This window comes from Martes martes, assembly GCF_963455335.1.
Source record: "Martes martes genome assembly, chromosome: 2".
In the NCBI taxonomy this organism is placed as follows: domain Eukaryota; kingdom Metazoa; phylum Chordata; class Mammalia; order Carnivora; family Mustelidae; genus Martes; species Martes martes.
In genome coordinates, this window is record NC_137889.1 from 90,335,495 (window position 1) to 90,355,380 (window position 19,886).

At 41.0% G+C, this 19,886-nt stretch overlaps 1 protein-coding gene across 2 annotated transcripts in view; it reads left to right on the top strand.

Moving 5' to 3' along the window:
- Nucleotides 1-19,886, top strand: part of HERC3 (HECT and RLD domain containing E3 ubiquitin protein ligase 3) — a 117,829-nt gene that overhangs the window by 68,378 nt on the left and 29,565 nt on the right. For both annotated transcript variants that reach the window (XM_080797465.1, XM_080797466.1), the window contains exons 12-21: nt 960-1,019; nt 3,278-3,389; nt 4,014-4,203; nt 6,030-6,193; nt 6,315-6,428; nt 14,998-15,021; nt 15,115-15,204; nt 15,982-16,152; nt 18,205-18,348; nt 19,275-19,441. In XM_080797465.1, the coding sequence (XP_080653591.1) occupies nt 960-1,019; nt 3,278-3,389; nt 4,014-4,203; nt 6,030-6,193; nt 6,315-6,428; nt 14,998-15,021; nt 15,115-15,204; nt 15,982-16,152; nt 18,205-18,348; nt 19,275-19,441 (1,236 nt within the window). The remainder of the gene's footprint in view (nt 1-959; nt 1,020-3,277; nt 3,390-4,013; nt 4,204-6,029; nt 6,194-6,314; nt 6,429-14,997; nt 15,022-15,114; nt 15,205-15,981; nt 16,153-18,204; nt 18,349-19,274; nt 19,442-19,886) is intronic.

Sequence of the window (19,886 nt, forward strand, 5' to 3'; positions counted from 1 at the left end):
CTCAGTGGTATACACTGAAATGTGTATAATACATCTTGCTTTGTGACATAGAGTATAGTAGGACAAATGACCAGGGCCCTAAACTTTGGGGTATACCAAGGGATCATTGGGAATGCCCTCCAGTAGCTCATGTCCTCAGAGTGTCTCTAACCCTAAGTGGCTCTGGTGGGGAATTCAGTCTGGGAGGATGTAGGGGTAAGGGAAGGGGACAAGACTCATCCAGGTAGGGGCAGGTGGCTTCCCCTTTGCTGGGACTTTGACAGTTTACTCATTCTAAGTTTTCTTATTTATAAAATGAGGGGATGGAGGAAGTGATCTCTAGAGAACTTTCTTGACGCAGATTCTCTCATTACCAGCAATTACCGCAACCCCCTCCTTAACCATGTTTTTGTTGTATTTCTTCCCTTTTCCATATACTAACTGAGAGGGTCCAGGACTCTTCACACACAGTTTTTTTCTGGGCCCTCAGAAACTAGCTGTTTTCCCAGAACCTCTGTTATATAGGTAATAGGGATAAACACTCATTTTCACTTTCTTTCTCAGATAGGAAACACAATAGAAGGAAATGGTTGTTCATTTATTATTTTGCAAAGACAATTTCTGTGTTTGGGAGATAACAGCTCACCTTTTCTTTTATGATTATATGTTTGGAGATGAGCTGGGGAATATCTTAGATGGTTGATGGTGGAAGGATGTTCAAGAAGATTATCATTGCAAGAGTCGTTCTTTCAGTAGCTTTGGTACTTTTGATTTTAACACGACTTATGGAAAATTTAAGTACTTGTCCATTTTGAGACACAATGTTTCTCCACAGCAAGTGTACATTTTCCAGGGATTCATCTGGGTAAGAAAGCTGCTGTTAATGAAATCCTGGACTAGATGACGAACCTGTTGTTGAGGCTTGAATAACTATTTCTTTGTGATTATTAAAGGCTTGCCCACCTTTTTTTTCTGAGCAGTGGTGTTGTTCAGATCTTATCTTCCGCAGCCTGTTGGAATGGAAGTTTTCTTGAAAAAAAGTAAGTGATTTAGAATCTTAAAAAAAATACCCACATGTGATGCAAATATTTACTCAGCAAAGGCCGTGAAAGACTTCTGTTCTCTTTGATGGTGGTTGGCCTTAATTCAGTGGATAGGCTGATGATTTGTGCAAAAATTGGAATGTCTAATAATGATGAGTGAGAGGATGTCAGGAAGGGCAATGCTGATTCATGCCTGGTTGGCAAAGATTAGCAAAGAGCGAGACAATCTCAGAGAGAGTTGATGTAATCAACAGCAGGATTTCTTAGGGCATTCTAAAATGTTACCCCCAACATGTCTCCCATATTTGTTTTTAAATCCTTAATTCTTCAAGTAATCTCAGTTTCATTGGATTGCTTTCCCAAAGGTTTTACTCTTCTCAAAAAGAGTGAGCTTAGGGGGATGTTCCAAGGAAGCTCTAGGAGATCCTTGGACTTAGGTCTAGCTTAGCTCACCAGGATGTGACATTTGGGCTGAATTTTCAGGTAGTAAATGGCATTTCCTTGCTTGGCCTTCTCCCTTCTGCAAATATAGCCCTTGGGAACCTCATGCAGCAGAGCTTTTTGAACGCTGGTGACCCCAAGTCCTGATCTAGTCCTTTTTTGCCAGTGACCAGGTGAATGAAATCCCAAGAAGATTTAGAATTCAGTTCTGTGTGTGAATCCCACTCCATCCCCCACCAAAAATTTATGTCCCTACCTGGGTTGCCAGAGGTCAATTCAGAAACTCTCTTCAGTTACAGCTAGAGATTGCCAGGTCATGTACTTGTATCATTAGGGCGGCTGAAATGAGCTCTTCCAGTTTATTTCAGACTTAATATTTAGCCTTTTCCTCCAGTGAAAAGTATCCTGGGTTGTGCCGGTGTTGGTCTTTTAGAACAGTAGTTTTCAACCGAGGGGACATTTAGCAATGTCTGGTGACATTTTTTGGTTGTTCCAATGGTGGGGGGTAATACTACTGGCATCTAGTGGGTAAAAACCAAGGGTGTTGCAAAGCACCTCACAATCCTATCCATCCAACAAGGAATTATTTGGCCCCAAAAGTCAATAGCACCAAGGCTGAGAAACCTTGTTCTAGAAGGTTAGGTTTTTATGAAGATTTGGAACGGCCCTTGGCCAGATTTGTCAGGCTATTCATCTTTAGTTTCATAAATTCCATAGAGATGTGGCTAAAGTCTTTTTTTTTTTTTTTTTTTAAACTGACAACTGTGCTATTTCAGGAGTCCTGCTTATGTAGTTTATGCAGAATGCCTCACAGGAAACCAATTGAAGTGAAGACCACTTTTACAAAGCATAAATACATTTAGATAAAATAGATAAAATATTTTGTCTTTTCTTAACAGCGTGGCAGAAAATACCTCAAAGCATATGGAAGGTTACATAAAGGACACCAGAATTCATTTCTGTGTTTGGGATAGATTTATTTTTAGAGTAAAAATAACAAAAGACCCAACAAACAAAGCCCAAGCATCTCTTTATTTGACCATTTAAGTTTCAGTACATATAATTATGATTTTTTTTAATGTTAGAAACTCTACTTATGTTTTTGTAAATTACAGCATTGCTGTCAGATGGTGTTAAAACTGTTTGAATGTGTCCATTACTCATAAACAGTAGCCTCTTTTGCAAATGCAGAGTTCTTTTGTAATTAATAGATGTGGTAATGTTCAAGAGTAGGAATTTAAGAGATATTCTCTAAAAGTCTCTAAAAGGCCAAGATTTTATTTAAGGTTAGAAAAAATGATTAGTTGCTAGGAAGTTAAAAAAACAGTAGTGGTGAAATTAGTCCTTGGGTATATGTAATTGTATCCCCTGTGTAAACTCAGAGAGACACTAACTTTGTATTTGTTGTAGATCTGATTTTTTTAAAAAATTACTGAAGAGAGCTTGGGCTTTCTTGAAATGTAGTATTTTTTTTTTTTTTTAAGATTCTATTTATTTGACAGAGAGACACACAGCAAGAGAGGGAACAGGAGCAGGGGGAGTGGGAGAGGGAGAAGCAAGCCTCCTGCCGAGCAGGGAGCCTGATGCGGGGCTCAATCCCAGGACCCTGGGATCATGACCTGAGCGGAAGGCAGATGTTTAATGACTGAGCCACCCAGGCACCCCTGAAGTGTAATATTTTTATGCAGCTTGTCTGCTAGGTCAACTTTAAATCCAATCAGTGGGGACAGACTATTTTGTTTCCCATTTCTAATTCCTGTCAGAGTGTTTGCGTTGTTTTGCTTTTATTACACACTTTTAAAATTTTTGTTTAGAATTGATGAACATTTTAAAACAAGTCCCAAAATCCCTGGGATTGACCTGAACTCAACGAGAGTGTTATTTGAAAAATTAATGAGCTCTCAACACTCCATGATTCTAGAACAGGTAAGTTCCTTACATTTACAGAGTGTATTTTTTAAAAAATGCATTTTTGCATTGCAGTGATTCAACTTTCTTTTTTAAAATTATTTTTATTAACATATAATGTATTTTTTCCCCCGGGGTACAGGTCTGTGAATCATCAGGCTTACACATCTCCCAGCACTCACCGTAGCACATACCCTCCCCAATGTCCATAACCCAACCACCCTCTCCCTACCTCTCTCCCTCCGGCAACCCTCAGTTTGTTTTGTGAGATTAAGAGTCTCTTATGGTTTGTCTCCCTCCCGATCCCATCTTGTTGTAATTCAACTTTCAAGAGAAACAAAGAGTAAGATAAAAAGGCAAAAATCTTGTATAAATCTTAACTCTAAAATATTCACTTTGGGAATTTGACCTACCTTTGACTTTCTTCTTAGCTTAACTCTTTCTAAGCAAATGCCCTCCCAGAGTAAGGTCTGCAGGGGTGGGGATCTTTGGCTTTTCATTCCACTGATGTATCTCTTGAGCACCCCGGTGCGTATACTGAGTGAATGGGAGTTGAGATATTGAATACCTTATGAATTTAGAGGGAAGGTAACTAGATCTCAGGCACGTTAGAATTTCTCAGTATTCTTTTCTCTCATGCAGATCTTGAACAGCTTTGAAAGTTGCCTAATTCCTCAGTTGTCGAGTTCACCACCAGATGTTGAAGCCATGAGAATCTATTTAATACTACCGGAGTTCCCCCTGCTCCAGGATTCCAAGTATTACATAACGCTGACCATTCCCCTGGCCATGGCCATTCTGCGGCTGGATACAAACCCCAGCAAAGTATTAGGTGAATTTGCGAAACCCAATACCAGTGGTTTTGTACTTTTTATTTTATTGGTGTGACCACTGGCTCTCAGTGGACTGAGATCCGAGAATCTATTTGTTGCCATTTAATATGCTTACCATTCAGATCTTACCTTTCTTTGCTGCTTGTCCTCTAACTGGCCATATTTGCACGATGAGCAAATCGAACCATTATTTACATTATTTGAGACGATTCATGCCAGACTAATCTTGATTTTTAAATATTCACAAGGTTAGATTATCCAACTTTAAACTACTTTTTTCACCTCCTACCTTTGCTAGTCGTTAATAGCATCTCAAAAATTATTGTCCCTCTGTTGCACTTTCTCCCTTACCTAATTTAGGGGGTGGGAGTGAAATGAACAGTTTGGTGTGATGCGCAGGTCTCCAAAAGAGGAGAGGAAGAAAATGACCTAGTGGAGACTTACCCAATGTTTGTTCTGTTTTTCTTTTTTAGGACAGTTGAGTCCACACTGATTTTTGCAGGCCACGGACACTTTGCTGAGATAAGAACCTTCCGTTCCTCAGTGAATTGGAGAGTGTCTCTCATGGGAGTAGCGCCTGAGATGTTTTTGTTAATCAAGTGCAGAAAGTCTGTCACCTGGCTTTTCCCTTTTATTTATTTATTTTTTTTCTGGTAAATTTTTTTTCAGGTGTTCATTGCAACTCAGTAACTTCTGCGTTCCATGTGGACTAGGATGTTACTTGAGTGTGTCTCCCCATGAGTAAAGAGACCTGTGTTCCTGAGGATGGAATCCCGGCTTTTCCATATTGCTTCCACCTTTGCAGAAGATTTAAAACAGAAATAATAATGAAAGCACTAGGAATATGTTAGTCCTTCATTTTGCTTTTTAAAGATCGAAGCCCCGCGGGGCATATTTTTTCAGGTGTTCTGGTAGACTGTGAGGTAGAGTGATGGCGATCTCCGAAGGAACATTACCTGACGTTTAAGTTTTGGGTTTCGTTTTTTTTTTTTTAATTTTAATTTTTTCTAGGTAGGGCCGTGCAGAGAGATCAGAGTTGTTCAGTTTTACCCTTGTTTTTAATGGCTAATTAAAGAAATTTAAGTTTAAAAGAATATCCCAAAGTGTACAGAAAATACTGCAGGTACCCATTCACACAAAGATTCATGATTATCAGTATTTTGCCTTTCTGTTTTCTGTATTCCCCCTACCACCACCTTTATATTTTTGCTGAAATATTTTTTAAAAATAACAGACATCCTCTCATTTCATCTGCTAAGTATTTCAATATGGCTGAATTCACTTCTGACAATGTAGAAACCAATGCTTGAGCCTTCTTGGCTGGTTATGAGAAAGCACGGTTTGGGGAGAAACAGAAATAGTAGTTTTCCACTAACATCCCCCTTGAAGGGAGGGTGTGATTGCCCTGTGTTCAGGGGCGTGTGGTTCTTTGCATCCCTGGCACAGCATGTAGGTGGAGGCTGAGGTGAGGGGGGCAGCAAGAATGAGGAGATGTGAATGCTCCCGCCCACAGCAGGTGCCTCAACATCTTGTCCATACGGACCTTTGGAACTGAACTTCTAGCTTAGCTCTCTGAATGGGTCTTGGAGGGGAAAAAAAAAACATCAGATCAAGCATTACACAAAAAGCTCGAGGGATTCTTGTGTAGCTCCTGCTCTCTCCAGAAATGCTTTAATGGATTCTTTTTAAAGTCAGCTTTGGGAAACCGTATTTTAGACTAATGTTCATTTTCTAGCTGGAGCGGTTTTTAGCTAGTAGGCAGAAGACATAAACACTCGATCAAGGATACATGCTGAAATATGTCTTTTCTTCTTTCTTTCTAAAGATAACTGGTGGTCTCAGGTATGCCCAAAATATTTCATGAAGCTGGTAAACCTCTATAAAGGTGCAGTCGTTTATCTACTGAGAGGAAGAAAGACATTCTTGATTCCTGTACTGTTTAACAATTATATTACAGCAGCTCTCAAGCTCCTGGAGAAGTTATATAAGGTGAGCACAGAGAGGAGCCTGTCGGGAGAGGGCTGAATAGATGGTAGGCTCAAATGTCCTACTGAGGTTGTCCTCTTTGACTTGTCTTGGTTTTAATTTTCTTTATTTCGTTCCTCATCAGGTAAATCTCAAAGTGAAGCATGTGGAGTATGATACATTTTACATTCCTGAGATTTCCAGTCTTGTGGACATTCAGGAAGACTACCTCATGTGGTTCTTGCATCAAGCAGGCATGGTACGAATGCATGTAAAGCAGATCTTAAAGCTTCAGTCTTTTCTCAGAGTACAAACATGGGCAAGAAGAGCACATCTGAGCCCCAGATTTGTCCCTGACTTTGGTATTAATGTCACAGTGTTTTGGCTGGCTTGGCATTCCTGAAACTTTTGAAGCTCTGAGAAATCATAAGTGGTCAGTAAGGAGTCATAGATGGGTAGTCAGCCAGAATGGTTCAAATCTTAATTAGTTGGCCAATATTTTATTTATTTTATTTTTTATTATTTTTTAAGATTTTATTTTATTTTGTCCGTGTTCCAGGATTCACTGTTTATGCACCACACCCAGTGCTCCCTGCAATATGTGCCCTCCTTAATACCCACCACCAGGCTCACCCAACCCCCACCCCCTCCCCTCCAAAACCCTCAGTTTGTTTCTCAGAATACACAGTCTCTCATGTTTTGTCTCCCCCTCCGATTTCCCCCAACTCACTTCTCCTCTCCATCTCCCAGTGTCCTCCGTGTTATTCCTTATGCTCCACAAGTAAGTGAAACTATATGGTAATTGAGTCTCTCTGCTTGACTTATTCCACTCAGCTAATCTCTTCCAGTCCCGTCCATGTTGATACAAAAGTTGGGTATTCATCCTTTCTGATGGTGGCATAATACTCCATTGTATATATGGACCATATCTTCTTTATCCATTTGTCTGTTGAAGGGCATCTTGGCTCTTTCCACAGTTTGGCAATTGTGGCCATTGCTGCTATGAACATTGGGGTACAGATGGCCCTTCTTTTCACTACATCTGTATCTTTGGGGTAAATACCCAGTAGTGCAATTGCAGGGTCATACGGTAGCTCTGTTTTTAATTTATTAAGAAATCTCCACACTGTTTTCCCAAGTGGCTGCATCAACTTGCATTCCTACCAACAGTGTAAGAGGGTTCCCCTTTCTCCACATTCTCTCCAACACTTGTTGAGTTGCCTCTTTGTTTTGTTGACTGCTTTCTTTGCTGTGCAGAAGGTTTTGATCTTGATGAAGTCCCAAAAGTTCATTTTCACTTGTTTCCTTTGCCTTTGGAGACATGTCTTTTTTTTATTTTTTAAAGATTTTATTTATTTATTTGACAGAGAGCGAGCGATCACGAGTAGGTAGAGAGGAAGGTAGAGAGTGGGGGGCGGGGGGGAAGCAGGCTCCCCGCTGAGCAGAGAGCCCAATGCAGGGCTCGATCCCAGGATCCTGAGATCATGACTTGAGCCAAAGACAGATGCTTAACCCACTGAGCCACCCAGGCGCCCCTGGAGACATATCTTGAAAGAAGTTGCTGTGGCCGAGGTTAAAGAGGTTACTGCCTATGTTCTCCTCTAGGATTCTGATGGATTCCTGCCTCATGTTGAGGTCTTTTATCAATTTTGAGTTTATCTTTGGGTATGGTGTAAGAGAATGATTGAGTTTCATTCTTCTACACATAGCTGTCCAATTTTCCCAGCACCATTTTTTGAAGAGACTGTCTTTTTTCCATTGTATATTTTTTCCTGCTTTGTCAAAGATTATTTGATCACAGAGTTGAGGGTCCATATCTGGGCTCTCTATTCTGTTCTACTGGTCTATGTCTCTGTTTTTGTGCCAGTACCATGCTGTCTTGGTGATCGCAGCTTTGTAGTAAAGCTTGAAATCAGGCAACGTGATGCCCCCAGTTTTGCTTTTCTTTTTCAGCATTTGCTTAGCAATTCGAGGTCTCCTCTGGTTCCATATAAATTTTAGGATTGTTTGTTCCAGCACTTTGAAAAATGCTGGTGGAATTTTGACTGGGATGAGTTGGCCAACATTTTAAAAATCAAGGTATCTAGAGTCTGGTCGGAGCAGCAAGTAGGGTGGTGGTGGCTGGGGCCTGAGGGAAGGGAAATGGAAGTTGTTTAGTAGCTATAGAACTTCAGTTTTGGAAGAGGAAAAAGTTCTGGAGATCTGCCGTGTAATAATGTGAACATAGTCAGCACTATTGAATTGTACGCCTAAAAATGGTAAAGATGGCAAACTTTATGTTAGGTGTCTTTTACTACATAAAAGGCAAGATGCTTAAAATGAATTTCTAGTTTTTCTTGAAACTTGGGATATCTGGCAGCATAGCCCATCCTCCCAGATGGTGCCCGTGGGCTGGCGTTCAACAGTGGCTCTTTAGACAAGGCTTCTACGTGCCACAATCCCCACTGCCCCTCGATTTTGACATTGAGGAAAGGATCATTTGCTAATTACCATCTTCTAATAGGTAGCTTACTTCAGTCATCTCATGTTGGCACCTGAACCCTGCAGGCCACCTCCGATTTGGGATTATGGGTGTGACGATGTCACCTATCCCTGACCTAGCTGTCACCGTATGTTAGAGGTGCCGCCCATGGGACTGCGGATTCCTGCCTGCCACCATGACTTGGCAAGGAGTGCTCAGTTTGATTGCACACTGGCCTGGGATCTCTGCTAGGGTGTTGAGGACCGACCTCCCCTCTGTGGCGTGTGTGTAAATTGGAGTTATGTCAGAAAACAGAATGAAGATGTGGTCACTGTACTTAGTGAAGTCGTGTGCAGCAGATATATTTGATGTGAGTCCTTGCTGGTTGAACAGATCCATCACCAACGTTGAGACAGTATTTTCCCTGTAGGGTTTTTGGAGGTCGGTAATGGTCTCTAATAGCAAGGTGTATGAAGAGGTTTATTTAACATAGAAGATTATTTGGTTTGTCAAATAAGAGATGATCAGTGCTAGAGACAATAATGTGTTTTTAAAATTTAAATTCAATTAATTAACATACAAATAACATATAGTATAGTATTTGTGTCAGGGGTACAAGGCTGTGATTGATTAGTCTTATTACCCAGTGCTCATTACAACACATCCCTCCCCAGTGTCCATCACCCAGTTACATGTTTTTTTTTTTTTTTTAAGATTTTATTTATTTATTTGACAGACAGAGATCACAAGTACGCAGAGAGGCAGGCAGAGAGAGAGGAGGAAGCAGGCTCCCCGCAGAGCAGAGAGCCCAATTTGGGGCTCAGTCCCCAGGACCCCAGGATCATGACCTGAGCCTAAGGCAGAGGCTTTAACCCACTGAGCCACCTAGGTGCCCCTATTTAGGTTCTTTTGTTTCTAGGTAAGGAATTGGAGGCCCACAGAAGTTAAACAGTTTTTCCAATTGTTTAAGCAATTTAGCTAGCTTCATAAAAGCCAATTCTTCTGACTTTGAATCTACCCTTTCCGTGACTGGATCTTTTTTTTTTTTTTTTTTTAAGAATTTTTTTTTTTTAAGATTTTATTGATTTATTCAACAGAGAGAGATCACAAGTAGGCAGAGAGGCAGGCAGAGAGAGAGGGAGAAGCAGGCTCCCCACCGAGCAGAGAGCCCGATGTGGGGCTCGATCTCAGGACCCTGAGACCATGACCTGAGCCAAAGGCAGAGGCTTTAACCCACTGAGCCACCCAGGCGCCCCCCGTGACTGGATCTTGACTAAAATACTTCTAATGAACCCCAGTTCTTTTTGCCACCGAAAAAGAAGTTGCTGGTGTTAGAAATGTAGATGATCATGATAGCAGTCTGTGAATGACAGTACTTAAGTGAGCAACTCTGGCTTTCTTTTAGATTCCACGTAGAGGTGATGCCGTGTAGTATTTGTCTTTCTCTGTCTGGCTAATTTTACTTGGCATAATGCCCTTCAGGTTCACGCATGTTTTTGCAAGTGGCAGGATTTCCTTTTTTATGGCTGGATAATATTCCTCTGTGTGTGTGTGTGTGTGTGTGTGTGTGTGTGTGTGTACACCACAACAAATGGCATTGTGTGTCAAATGTTTTAGCGTGGTAGTAGCCAAGGCAGTCCAGTGTATAGTTCAGAGCACATGCTCTAGTCAAAAAGAACTGGGTTCAGATCTCAATGGTGGCATACCAGCTCCTTAGGCAAGTAGCTTAATTCCTACAGTCCTGGTGTCCTTGTTTGTAAATGAGAATTATGACGGTCTAGTGAGAATTAGCTGGAGAAAGCATGGAAAGGCTTTACTTGGCAGAGTGCTCAGTGTGTGGCATATAATAAACCCTCACTGACTAGTTTTCAGTAAGCAGCTCTGGGGCACCTGTGGTGTGTCGTGAGCTGCTGGTCACTGGGGATGCAGACGTGTAGCACGTGGTGGTTGCCTCTGTGGGGTAGTCAGTGCAGAGGCAGCAGTGAAAAAAGGCGTTACAAAGCTGTGTTGCCCTTGTGTGGAAAGGGCAATGGAGCACAAAAGGAACATTCTAGAGTGGCTGATTTTTTCTCATTTTAAAGATTTATTTTAATTTATTCCAGAGTGAGAGGGAGAGAGAGAGCAAAGGAAGGAGCAGAGGGAGAGGGACAAGCAGACTCCGTGCTGAATGTGGAGCCTGATATGGGGCTCCATTTCAGGACCCTGAGACTTAACCAACGGACCTGCCCAGGCGCCCTGATTTTCGCTCATTTTAAAGAAGAGGTGGTAGTGGTTTGGTTCTTTCAGTTCATAAACTGCCATCTTCTACACTTAAAAACCGAAGAGCACATAGAACAAGTGGCTTCGCGGGCTCCCCTAGAGGGCAGCGTGAGGGAGAAAGTGAGTGACAAAGTAAATGCTTCCCAAGTAAACACGAGAACTGACTTGACATCTTGCTGGATGTGTCACATGGGGCAGCGGTCCGGCTCTAGGTACCATGTTGTGCACGGGCGAGACCAGGCCACTTGTTCATTCAGCATCAAGCTGTGATGCAGGGAAGCCAGACTTGTCTGTGGTGGGGACAGGAAGGCCGGGTGGCAGGCCCTAAGGCCCTGAGTGAGCTGTGTCTTCTCCTCGTGCTGCCGGTGTTTGTACAGTACCTCCTGTCTCTAGCCAGCCACAGCCATGCTTAGGAAATGTGGATTTGGAATTTTAAAAAGGAGAAAAGGGTATTCCCAGTTCCCCACTTCTGCACCATGTACTTATTCCATGCTTCTGTTTAATATACTTTTGAAAATGAAATAAGGTCACAGTCTAATCCCGTCTCAAGCAGGAGCACTTGAAGTATGATCCGTTACCAGTACTTTGCTACTTTTATGTTTGTCACACTCATTCTGGGGCAGTGGATGGCCCAGGACAAGCAGCCTCCTCCCCGAGAGGGTCACATATCTTACCAGTTCACGCTCACGCTCCTACCTACGTTAGGGAGAACAGCCGTAGAGCAAAATCCTAACATTGCTGTTTGAACATTCATTTCCTGTAATACAGAAATGCCAGGACTAACAGCATTTCTAAAATAGCATTTACAGAATAAAAATCAGTGAAATTAAATGATTGTATTTCAGATTCAAAAACCCATAGACTTATGAAAAGTTATAGACCTTTTATGTATAAACAGACCTTCACAGGGATGCCTGGGTGGCTCAGTCGGTCAGGTGGTTTGTTCTTGATTTCGGATTATGTCATGCTCTTGGGTCATGAGTTCGAGCTCCGTGGCTGGCTCCGTGCTAAGCAGGGAGTCTGCTTGAGATTCTCTCTCCCTCTTCCCCTTCCCCACTCTGGCACTTGTGCTTTCTCTCTCTATCGCTTTAGAATAAATGGGTAAATCTTAAAAAATTTTTTAAAGAAGTAGACCATACGGTTCTGTTCCTTCTTTTGACCGAATAGCCTTCCTTTGTCTTCTTTAGAGCTGGCACTGTGGTCCTCCCCTGGCTGGGGGAGGGTCTCATGGACTATCAGCTCTCTGGCCTTGGCTCTTGCTCCTAACCAAGACAGTTCTAGATTTCTTGGGAGGCAGCACACCAAACCCCAGTCTGCCCCAGGAGAGGGTAGTGACCTTGCCCTCCATTTAACTCCTCCCCTCCTGCAGAAGAGACATTTGCCTACTTCCCAAACTGGGCTCTTGCAGGGGTGAAGGGGTCAGGTGAGGGGCTGTGGGAGGCACTAGGACTGAGGAGGTAGATGTTGGAGGAGGCCTGGGTGGGCTCGTGCTGAGACTTGCAGCAAGAGGGCAGCAGCATGGTCCAAGAACAGCAGCGGGCCTGGAGTGGGCTGCGATCTTCAGACAGACCTGCCAGCTGAGGTCTGAAATAACTGTACTGGCCAGCAAAAATACCAGTATTTAAGAAGACTCGGTCTGCTGCAATGCTGTAATGCCCGCAGCTGTTCTTGCGGTCACCCTGGTCACTTCTCTCCCAGTCACTTTTACATTTGAAGTATTCAGAACTTTATCTTGCTTTATAGACCAACACATGTTAAAGATCTTTCTTATCCCTTGAGAATAAGCAAATAACGCATAGTTCTGAATATTGCAACCGCTTTTTATTTTAATTTTTTAATTTTTTTATAAACATATAATGTATTATTAGCCCCAGGGGTGCAGGTCTGTGAATCGCCAGGTTTACACACACTTCACAGCACTCACCATAGCACATACCTTCCCCAATGTCCATAACCCCACCACTCTCTCCCCACCACCCTCCCCCCAGCAACCCTCAGTTTGTTTTGTGACATTAAGAGTCTCTTATGGTTTGTCTCCCTCCTGATCCCATCTTGTTTCATTTATTCTTTTCCTACCCCTAGACCCCCCACGTTGCATCTCCACTTCCTCATATCAGGGAGATCATATGATAGTTGTCTTTCTCTGATTGACTTATTTCGCTAAGCATGATACCCTCTAGTTCCATCCATGTCGTCGCAAATTTGCCACCACTTTTAAACCCACTTCCCTAGGATGCTTCTACCTTTTTCAGGTACCTAGACTAGAAGGTCACTTTGTGAAGGGCTGTTTTATGGTATGTGGACTTTTTTTCCTTTTTTTTTTTAGTGATTTCAATTACTAAATTCCAAATAATTAGAAGTGTATGTATGAGAATGAGCCAAATTAGCCTGGATTATATATGCATGATTCCTTACCTTGTCTCACTGGACTGGAATCCACTCCAGTTAGGGTTTCTTAGTCTAGAGAAATGTTCCAAGATCTCTAAAGGAACCTTTATATAGGTTCCTATATATAGGATAATTTTAATGAAAATGGATGGATTTTAGTGAAAATTGCTATTAAACGATTTCATCGAAATATACACAAACATAAAAGGAGGTAGTTAAACCTTCTTATTTAGTAGCCTTTAACAATTATAGAGCCAACCAAATCTATAAATTAAATGCAGACAAAACTCTAAAATCAGTAAAATGCAGATTAGCCTTATGATGAAATGTGACAGCAAAAACATCTTATTGAAACCCACTGCATTGTGGGGAGGAACTGCCGGCTGTCAGGCCTTGGTGCCTGAATTCCCGCAGCCTGCCGGCCCTGGGATGACTCAGCTCTATTCTCTTTTCAGAAGCTATTAAACATTCTTTCATGCAGTGGGCCAAGACTGTTCCTGGCCTTTTCCTGGACGCAAATGCATCACTTACAGAGGAAGGCTGCTTTTCTTCTTTTTCAGTACCCTTGGACAATTAAGCATATATAATGTGACGCCAGGGCAATCATTAAAATAAATGAAAATCATCATAAGGAGGTTGTTCAGAATGCGTTTTCATGAATTTCGTTTAGGATTTTAAAGAACTCACAGAATTTTTACAAATCATAGAGCACTCTCAGATCTCTGAGAGTAAGTCTGCAGTTTTCTGTTTGAGAAATACTGCTGATCAACAGAATGTATATTGTTGATGTTTTTGTTTCTATTAAATCAATCAATAATGTTTGTTACATAACCTAACAACTTCCAGAAAAAAACATTTTTTTCTTGGTAAATGGTAACAAACCTTGTAGATATGTTTCAATTGTGATTTTTTTTAATTTTTAATTTTTAATTTTTTTTAAAGATTTTATTTATTTGTCAGAGTGAGCACAGGCAGACAGAGAGGCAGGCAGAGGCAGAGGGAGAAGCAGGCTCCCCGCTGAGCAAGGAGCCCGATGCAGGACTCGATCCTAGGACGCTGGGATCATGACCCGAGCCGAAGGCAGCCACTCAACCAATTGAGCCACCCAGGCGTCCCTCAATTGTGATTTTTATTATTTATTGTTATTCCCGTCCTCAGAATTTTATTTAGATTTATTCACATATTGATGGACTGTCTTCTACAGGCCCACCACTAGTCTAAGTGCTGAGTCAGGGACAGGTTTCTAAATATTTGTTTTCTCTTAGTCGTAAAGTGTGTGTGTGTGTGTGTGTGTGTGTGTGTGTGTGTGTGTGTGTGTGTAAGAAGATGAAATATGACACCAAATAAAATGCAGTCTGCATCATCCATTTTACCCAATAAAATTAATATCTGAAGTCAAGGTTGTAAAGCTCCTGTTTTGGAATTTGATTTCTTATAAAAGAACATTCTGTTAATGCTGTAAATTATGGAGTCAGTGAAATGGTCTTTAAAGGTCCTTTAAAATTTTTTAGAATTGTTTTCATATTTTCTTCTTAGTCTGTACCCATCAAAACATCTGGCCTGTTCCATCAAAAATCCGGTCAGCCATTCAAATGGTGTTCGCTCTCTGCCTGGGCAGAGATTGGTTATATGTTTTGTTATTTATATTTTATATTTGCAGGGGGTAGAAATTTCAGGTTTTGCAATCCAAGTAAGAGACTTTTTATTTTTCTTTATACAGAAGGCTAGACCATCTATAATACAGGTAAATGATCCATTTTTCATTTAGTTCTGTATTTTTCCAGCAGTATTCTCTGTGGAACACTGTAATATTTGCCAATAATATGTTTTATTCTAGGATACTGTCACACTTTGTTCCTACCCTTTCATCTTTGATGCCCAAGCCAAGACCAAAATGTTACAGACCGATGCTGAACTACAGATGCAGGTATCACATTTTAAAAATGATTTCCTCTTCTTACTGTGTTCTGTTCATCCTAAGCATTCCATTGTAACTTTTACTAACAGGAAAGAGTCTGTTTAGCTTGTAACTTTCATTATAACTTTTTAGAACTATTATAAATTTTTTCAGCAATTTTATGTTGAATGTAACACCTGTGCATGAATGCACGTTTACCTGGATCTGGGGTTGGCAAGCATTTTCATAAAGGGGCATATAGTAAATATTTTAGTCCTTGTGGGCCATAAGGTCTATCTCAACTATTCAGCTATTTCGTGTTGTAACACGGAAAGCAGTGATTGACAATAAGTAGATGAATGAGCATGACACTTTTCTAATACAATTTTCTGTACACTGAAATTTGAATTTTATATAATTTTTATATGTGAAGTTTTTTCCCCCCAATCATTTAAAAATGAAAAAAACATTGTTATTTCAAGAGCTATACAAAAACAGGGAACAGGCTCGGTTTGGTCTGCAGTCCATAGTTTGCTGCCCTGGTGTAGAGCTAGGGCAATAATTAAATGGAGCTTGGTAATTCTTTATTGAATAAAAACTGAAGTTACAGAGATTTAATTTATTTTAAATACACACTTCTATTATAAAATATAATTGGTTTTGATAAGCTTACTAAGACATTTGTGAATTAATAATCCAGATCTACCCGTTCTTATTGTTGGTGGGTATATCCCTTCGTTCCTCCCTCTCTCTCTCTGTCTGTCTCTTGCTCTCTGTGTAATTGTGTTCTTGGGTGTGCTGTTCCAGGTGGCAGTCAATGGAGCTAACCTGCAGAATGTCTTCATGCTTCTCACCTTGGAGCCTCTGCTGGCCAGAAGCCCCTTCCTCGTCCTTCATGTTCGCAGGAACAATCTCGTTGGAGATGCCTTAAGAGAGCTGAGCATTCATTCTGATATTGACCTGAAAAAGCCTCTCAAAGTGAGCCTTTCATTTTATTCCTCCAAATATCTTCCAGGGTTTTCATTAAACAGTGTTGAAGAAACAGCAGAGGTCTTATTATTAAAATTGTGGAGTATAGCCATTCATGATTTCTTTGATCTGTTTTACAAGAATTTGATCACCTCCTTCTGTCAAATCGTCCAGCAAAACATCTCAACATAACATCCGATAAGAATGCCAGTGGATTACTTGAGGGATTATAGGGCTTTCTTTGTCTGCTCTCTTGGGTGTGCCAGCTCCAGCCCTCCAGAAAAAAGCGAGCAAGAGCAAGACTAAAGCTTCAACTAGGTGGAACTCTCCAGTCAGCATTTAGGAAGGCTTTGCTTGTCAAATATTGAAGAGAAAGAGATGGTAAATGGAATAGACCGGCTGGGAGGGCTAACAAGACGGACTCCACCTTCGGCCCTCCATTGTTCATGTTTGCTGTGACCACTCTTGGTGCTACATGTTTCAGGGCCCTTGGAAATTAATACACATACCTTAGAATTCCCCACCAAGCCCCAGATGGGGGAGAAAGAAAAGAGAAAGAAGGAAAAAAGTAGAATGGAAAGGTAGTGAAACTGTCTGGGAAGCTATTGACTGATCATGATAGGCACTCTTAGTACCCTGAAATTACTGAATTAAAACTTTTTCTCTCCTCAGAGACTGTGCGTGTTTGCGTTACTACTTACTGTATTCCCAGGGCTTAGCACGATGCTTGATACTTAGTAGGTGTTCGATTAATGTTTAATGAATTATCTGAAGTGGTTTTTTTTTAAGCCCTTTATCTTTCCCTTCAGATGATTTCCAGATCTCTGTTGCCATTCCTGTTGTAAACTCTAATTTCCAAAAGGTAGTTTAAGTAGGAAACTGACAATCTCCACGCTGTTGTCACCCTTTCCAGAACATCCCACGAGTGGCATCAGTCTCCTCCATCTGCCTGGGAGTTCTCCCTGGAACTTCTGGGGCTAGATTTTTGATATCGCAAAAAGAGGGGGCCTCCCTTTTCCCCCTGTTTTCAATCAGTAATTCAGATGAGACTCTTCTAAGTCTCCTGGCGACATCTGCACAATCAAAATCCTAGTGTTTGTCCTCACCTTTGCTCCTGTCCTGCTCTCAGCAATGTGGAACTCAGACACAAGGATACACTTTTTCTAATGCTATTTTTTTGCCGTGTCTGAGCCCTTACCTATAAAATGGGGATGATAATAGTAGTCCCTACACATGAAGCTGTTCTGATTAGGATAATAGAGTTTAAATACTGGCATGTAACAGACTTGCAATAAATCTCATTTGTTGGTTTGCTGTAGCTGTCACTGTGATGATCCTCATGGGGCCAGGACGCCCTCTATAGGTCTGGTTATAGCCCCTTACAGAACCCAAGTCTGCCTCCTTAGAAAGCTCTCCTTCCTTCATATGCATCAGTTCCTTCAAGGGCCCCACTGAGAGAGATTTCTTCCAGAAAGTGTTCCTTTACTCAGTTTAATCATTGCTTTTCTCTATATGCCAGAACATTTACCTCTCAATGTATTTGACTCTTGGAAAATAAAATATAGAGGTGCCTGGGTGGCTAAGTTGGTTAAGCATCTGCCTTTGGCTCAGGTCATGATCCCGGAGTCCTGGGATTGAGCCCCACATGGGGCTCCCTGCCCAGTGGGGAGTCTGCTTCTCCCTCTTCCCCCACCTACCCCTGCTCATGCCCTCTCTTTCTCTCAAATAAATAAAATCTTCAAGAAAAAAAAAAGAAAAAATATATTCTCTAGTTGATTATTTTGTTTGCCTTACTCCCCAAAATAGATGGTAAACTTTCCATGGACATATGGTAAACTTCTGACTTCCTTTGTATCCCTTGGAGTACTAGTAGAAATTTTGTGGGTCTGTAAGTGCTTTGTTAATAGTCAGCAAGTACACTTTGCAGTTTTCATTGCATCAGTGTATTCTCTGTTATATATTTCTTCCTTTGCCCTGACTTTGGAGAGTTTGCAAAAAAAAAAAAAAGATTAAACATCAAAGATTTTCCTGAAGTATTAATTTTACTTTCATTATTTTAAGGTAATCTTTGATGGTGAAGAAGCAGTGGATGCTGGTGGTGTCACAAAGGAGTTCTTTCTTTTACTGTTAAAAGAACTTTTGAATCCTATCTACGGAATGTTTACCTACTATCAGGATTCAAATCTTTTGTGGTTTTCAGATACGGTAAGTTAGTGATACTGCAGTTAAACAGAAGGATTATGTTAGACTTTCTTTTTGTGGTCAGACCAGTCCCCTGACTTCTGACTTTACAAAGGGGAGCATAACAAAGATAATTCCAACAGTCTGAATAATGTAGCTCATCTTTATTTTTCACTCGTTGACAAGATCCCATGTATTTTGTCACCCCCTCCACCCCCCATTTCTCTTTCTGGTAGGTAAGATCCAGGTTTTGTTATTCTTTGAAGGGTAAAAATATGAACACTGTGATAAAGAAGTAAGTTTTATGACATGTGGAAAGTGATAGGTATGTCTTACTTTAATAATGTGGTATGTGTGTGAATGTGAACACTTACACAAATACAGGCACACATGTTATTTTTGAAAATTCAGTAGGAGAGTTAAGCTTCAAATGGCATCTAATTTTAAGCAGACTATAATTTAGTTCTTTTTTTCCAGTGGAGTTTTCTTCCTAGATCTGCACTGTTCTAAAAAAGCAGCCATTAGCCGCATGTAGGTATTTAAATTTAAATTTTACTTAGTTAAAATTAAATAATATTGAAGATTTATTTCCAAAATTGTGCTAGCCACATGTCAGGTGCTCAGTTGCTATAGCTAGTGGCTGGGTGATGATGGCACAGCATAGCATAGACTGTTCCCGTCAGTGCAGAAGTCCTGTTGGACAGCCTTGCTCTAGAAGATTATATGCTCTTCTCTGTGTTGCTAGATGAGCCATAACTGCTTGACTTCATCTAGGTTGTGGGTTTTGGTGGTATTGCAGGGTGTTTCTCTGCCTCAGAAGGTAATTAAGAATTAATGAGGTCTTTATTTTATACGGAAGATATTCTGAGGTAAATGGCAGTGTTTTAAGGGCTGCAAGCAGTGCATTCCTTTTGTAAAATTTTTAACACATTTGCATACATACCGAAAAGTGTTTTGTAGAGCACAACTGGTTCCACTTGATTGGCATAACCTGTGGACTAGCCATCTACAACTCCACTGTGGTTGATCTCCACTTCCCGTTGGCTCTCTACAAGAAGTTACTGAACGTAAAGCCTGGCTTGGAAGACCTAAAGGAGCTCTCACCCACTGAAGGAAGGTACGAAACTGAAAGATGGGGAACTGCTCTGTCTGCCTGTGGCACAGGGATTCAGGGTTGAAAATACCACATTATCAGACCATATGGCTAGACTCTTACAATGTAGATGGGCTGCTACTCACTTGAGGCATTGCCTATAGCAGAAGGAGCAAAGGAAAAGGGAGGCTGTGCGTGCCCAGGGGTACAAAAAAATCTCACTCTTCCTTGTCCTGAACAAAAACAAAGAGTGGAGACTCTCATGGTCTGGAAATACAGAGGGAGAAAGTACTAAAGAGGGAGTATTTTTAAAAATTTTGATTGAGATATAATTCACATACCATACAATCCACCTACTTGAAGTCTACAGTTCAGTGACTTATAGTATATTCAGAGTTGTGTAGCTATCACCACAATTTTAGAAGATCTTTATTGTCCAAAAATGAAACCTGGTACTCCTTAGTTGTCA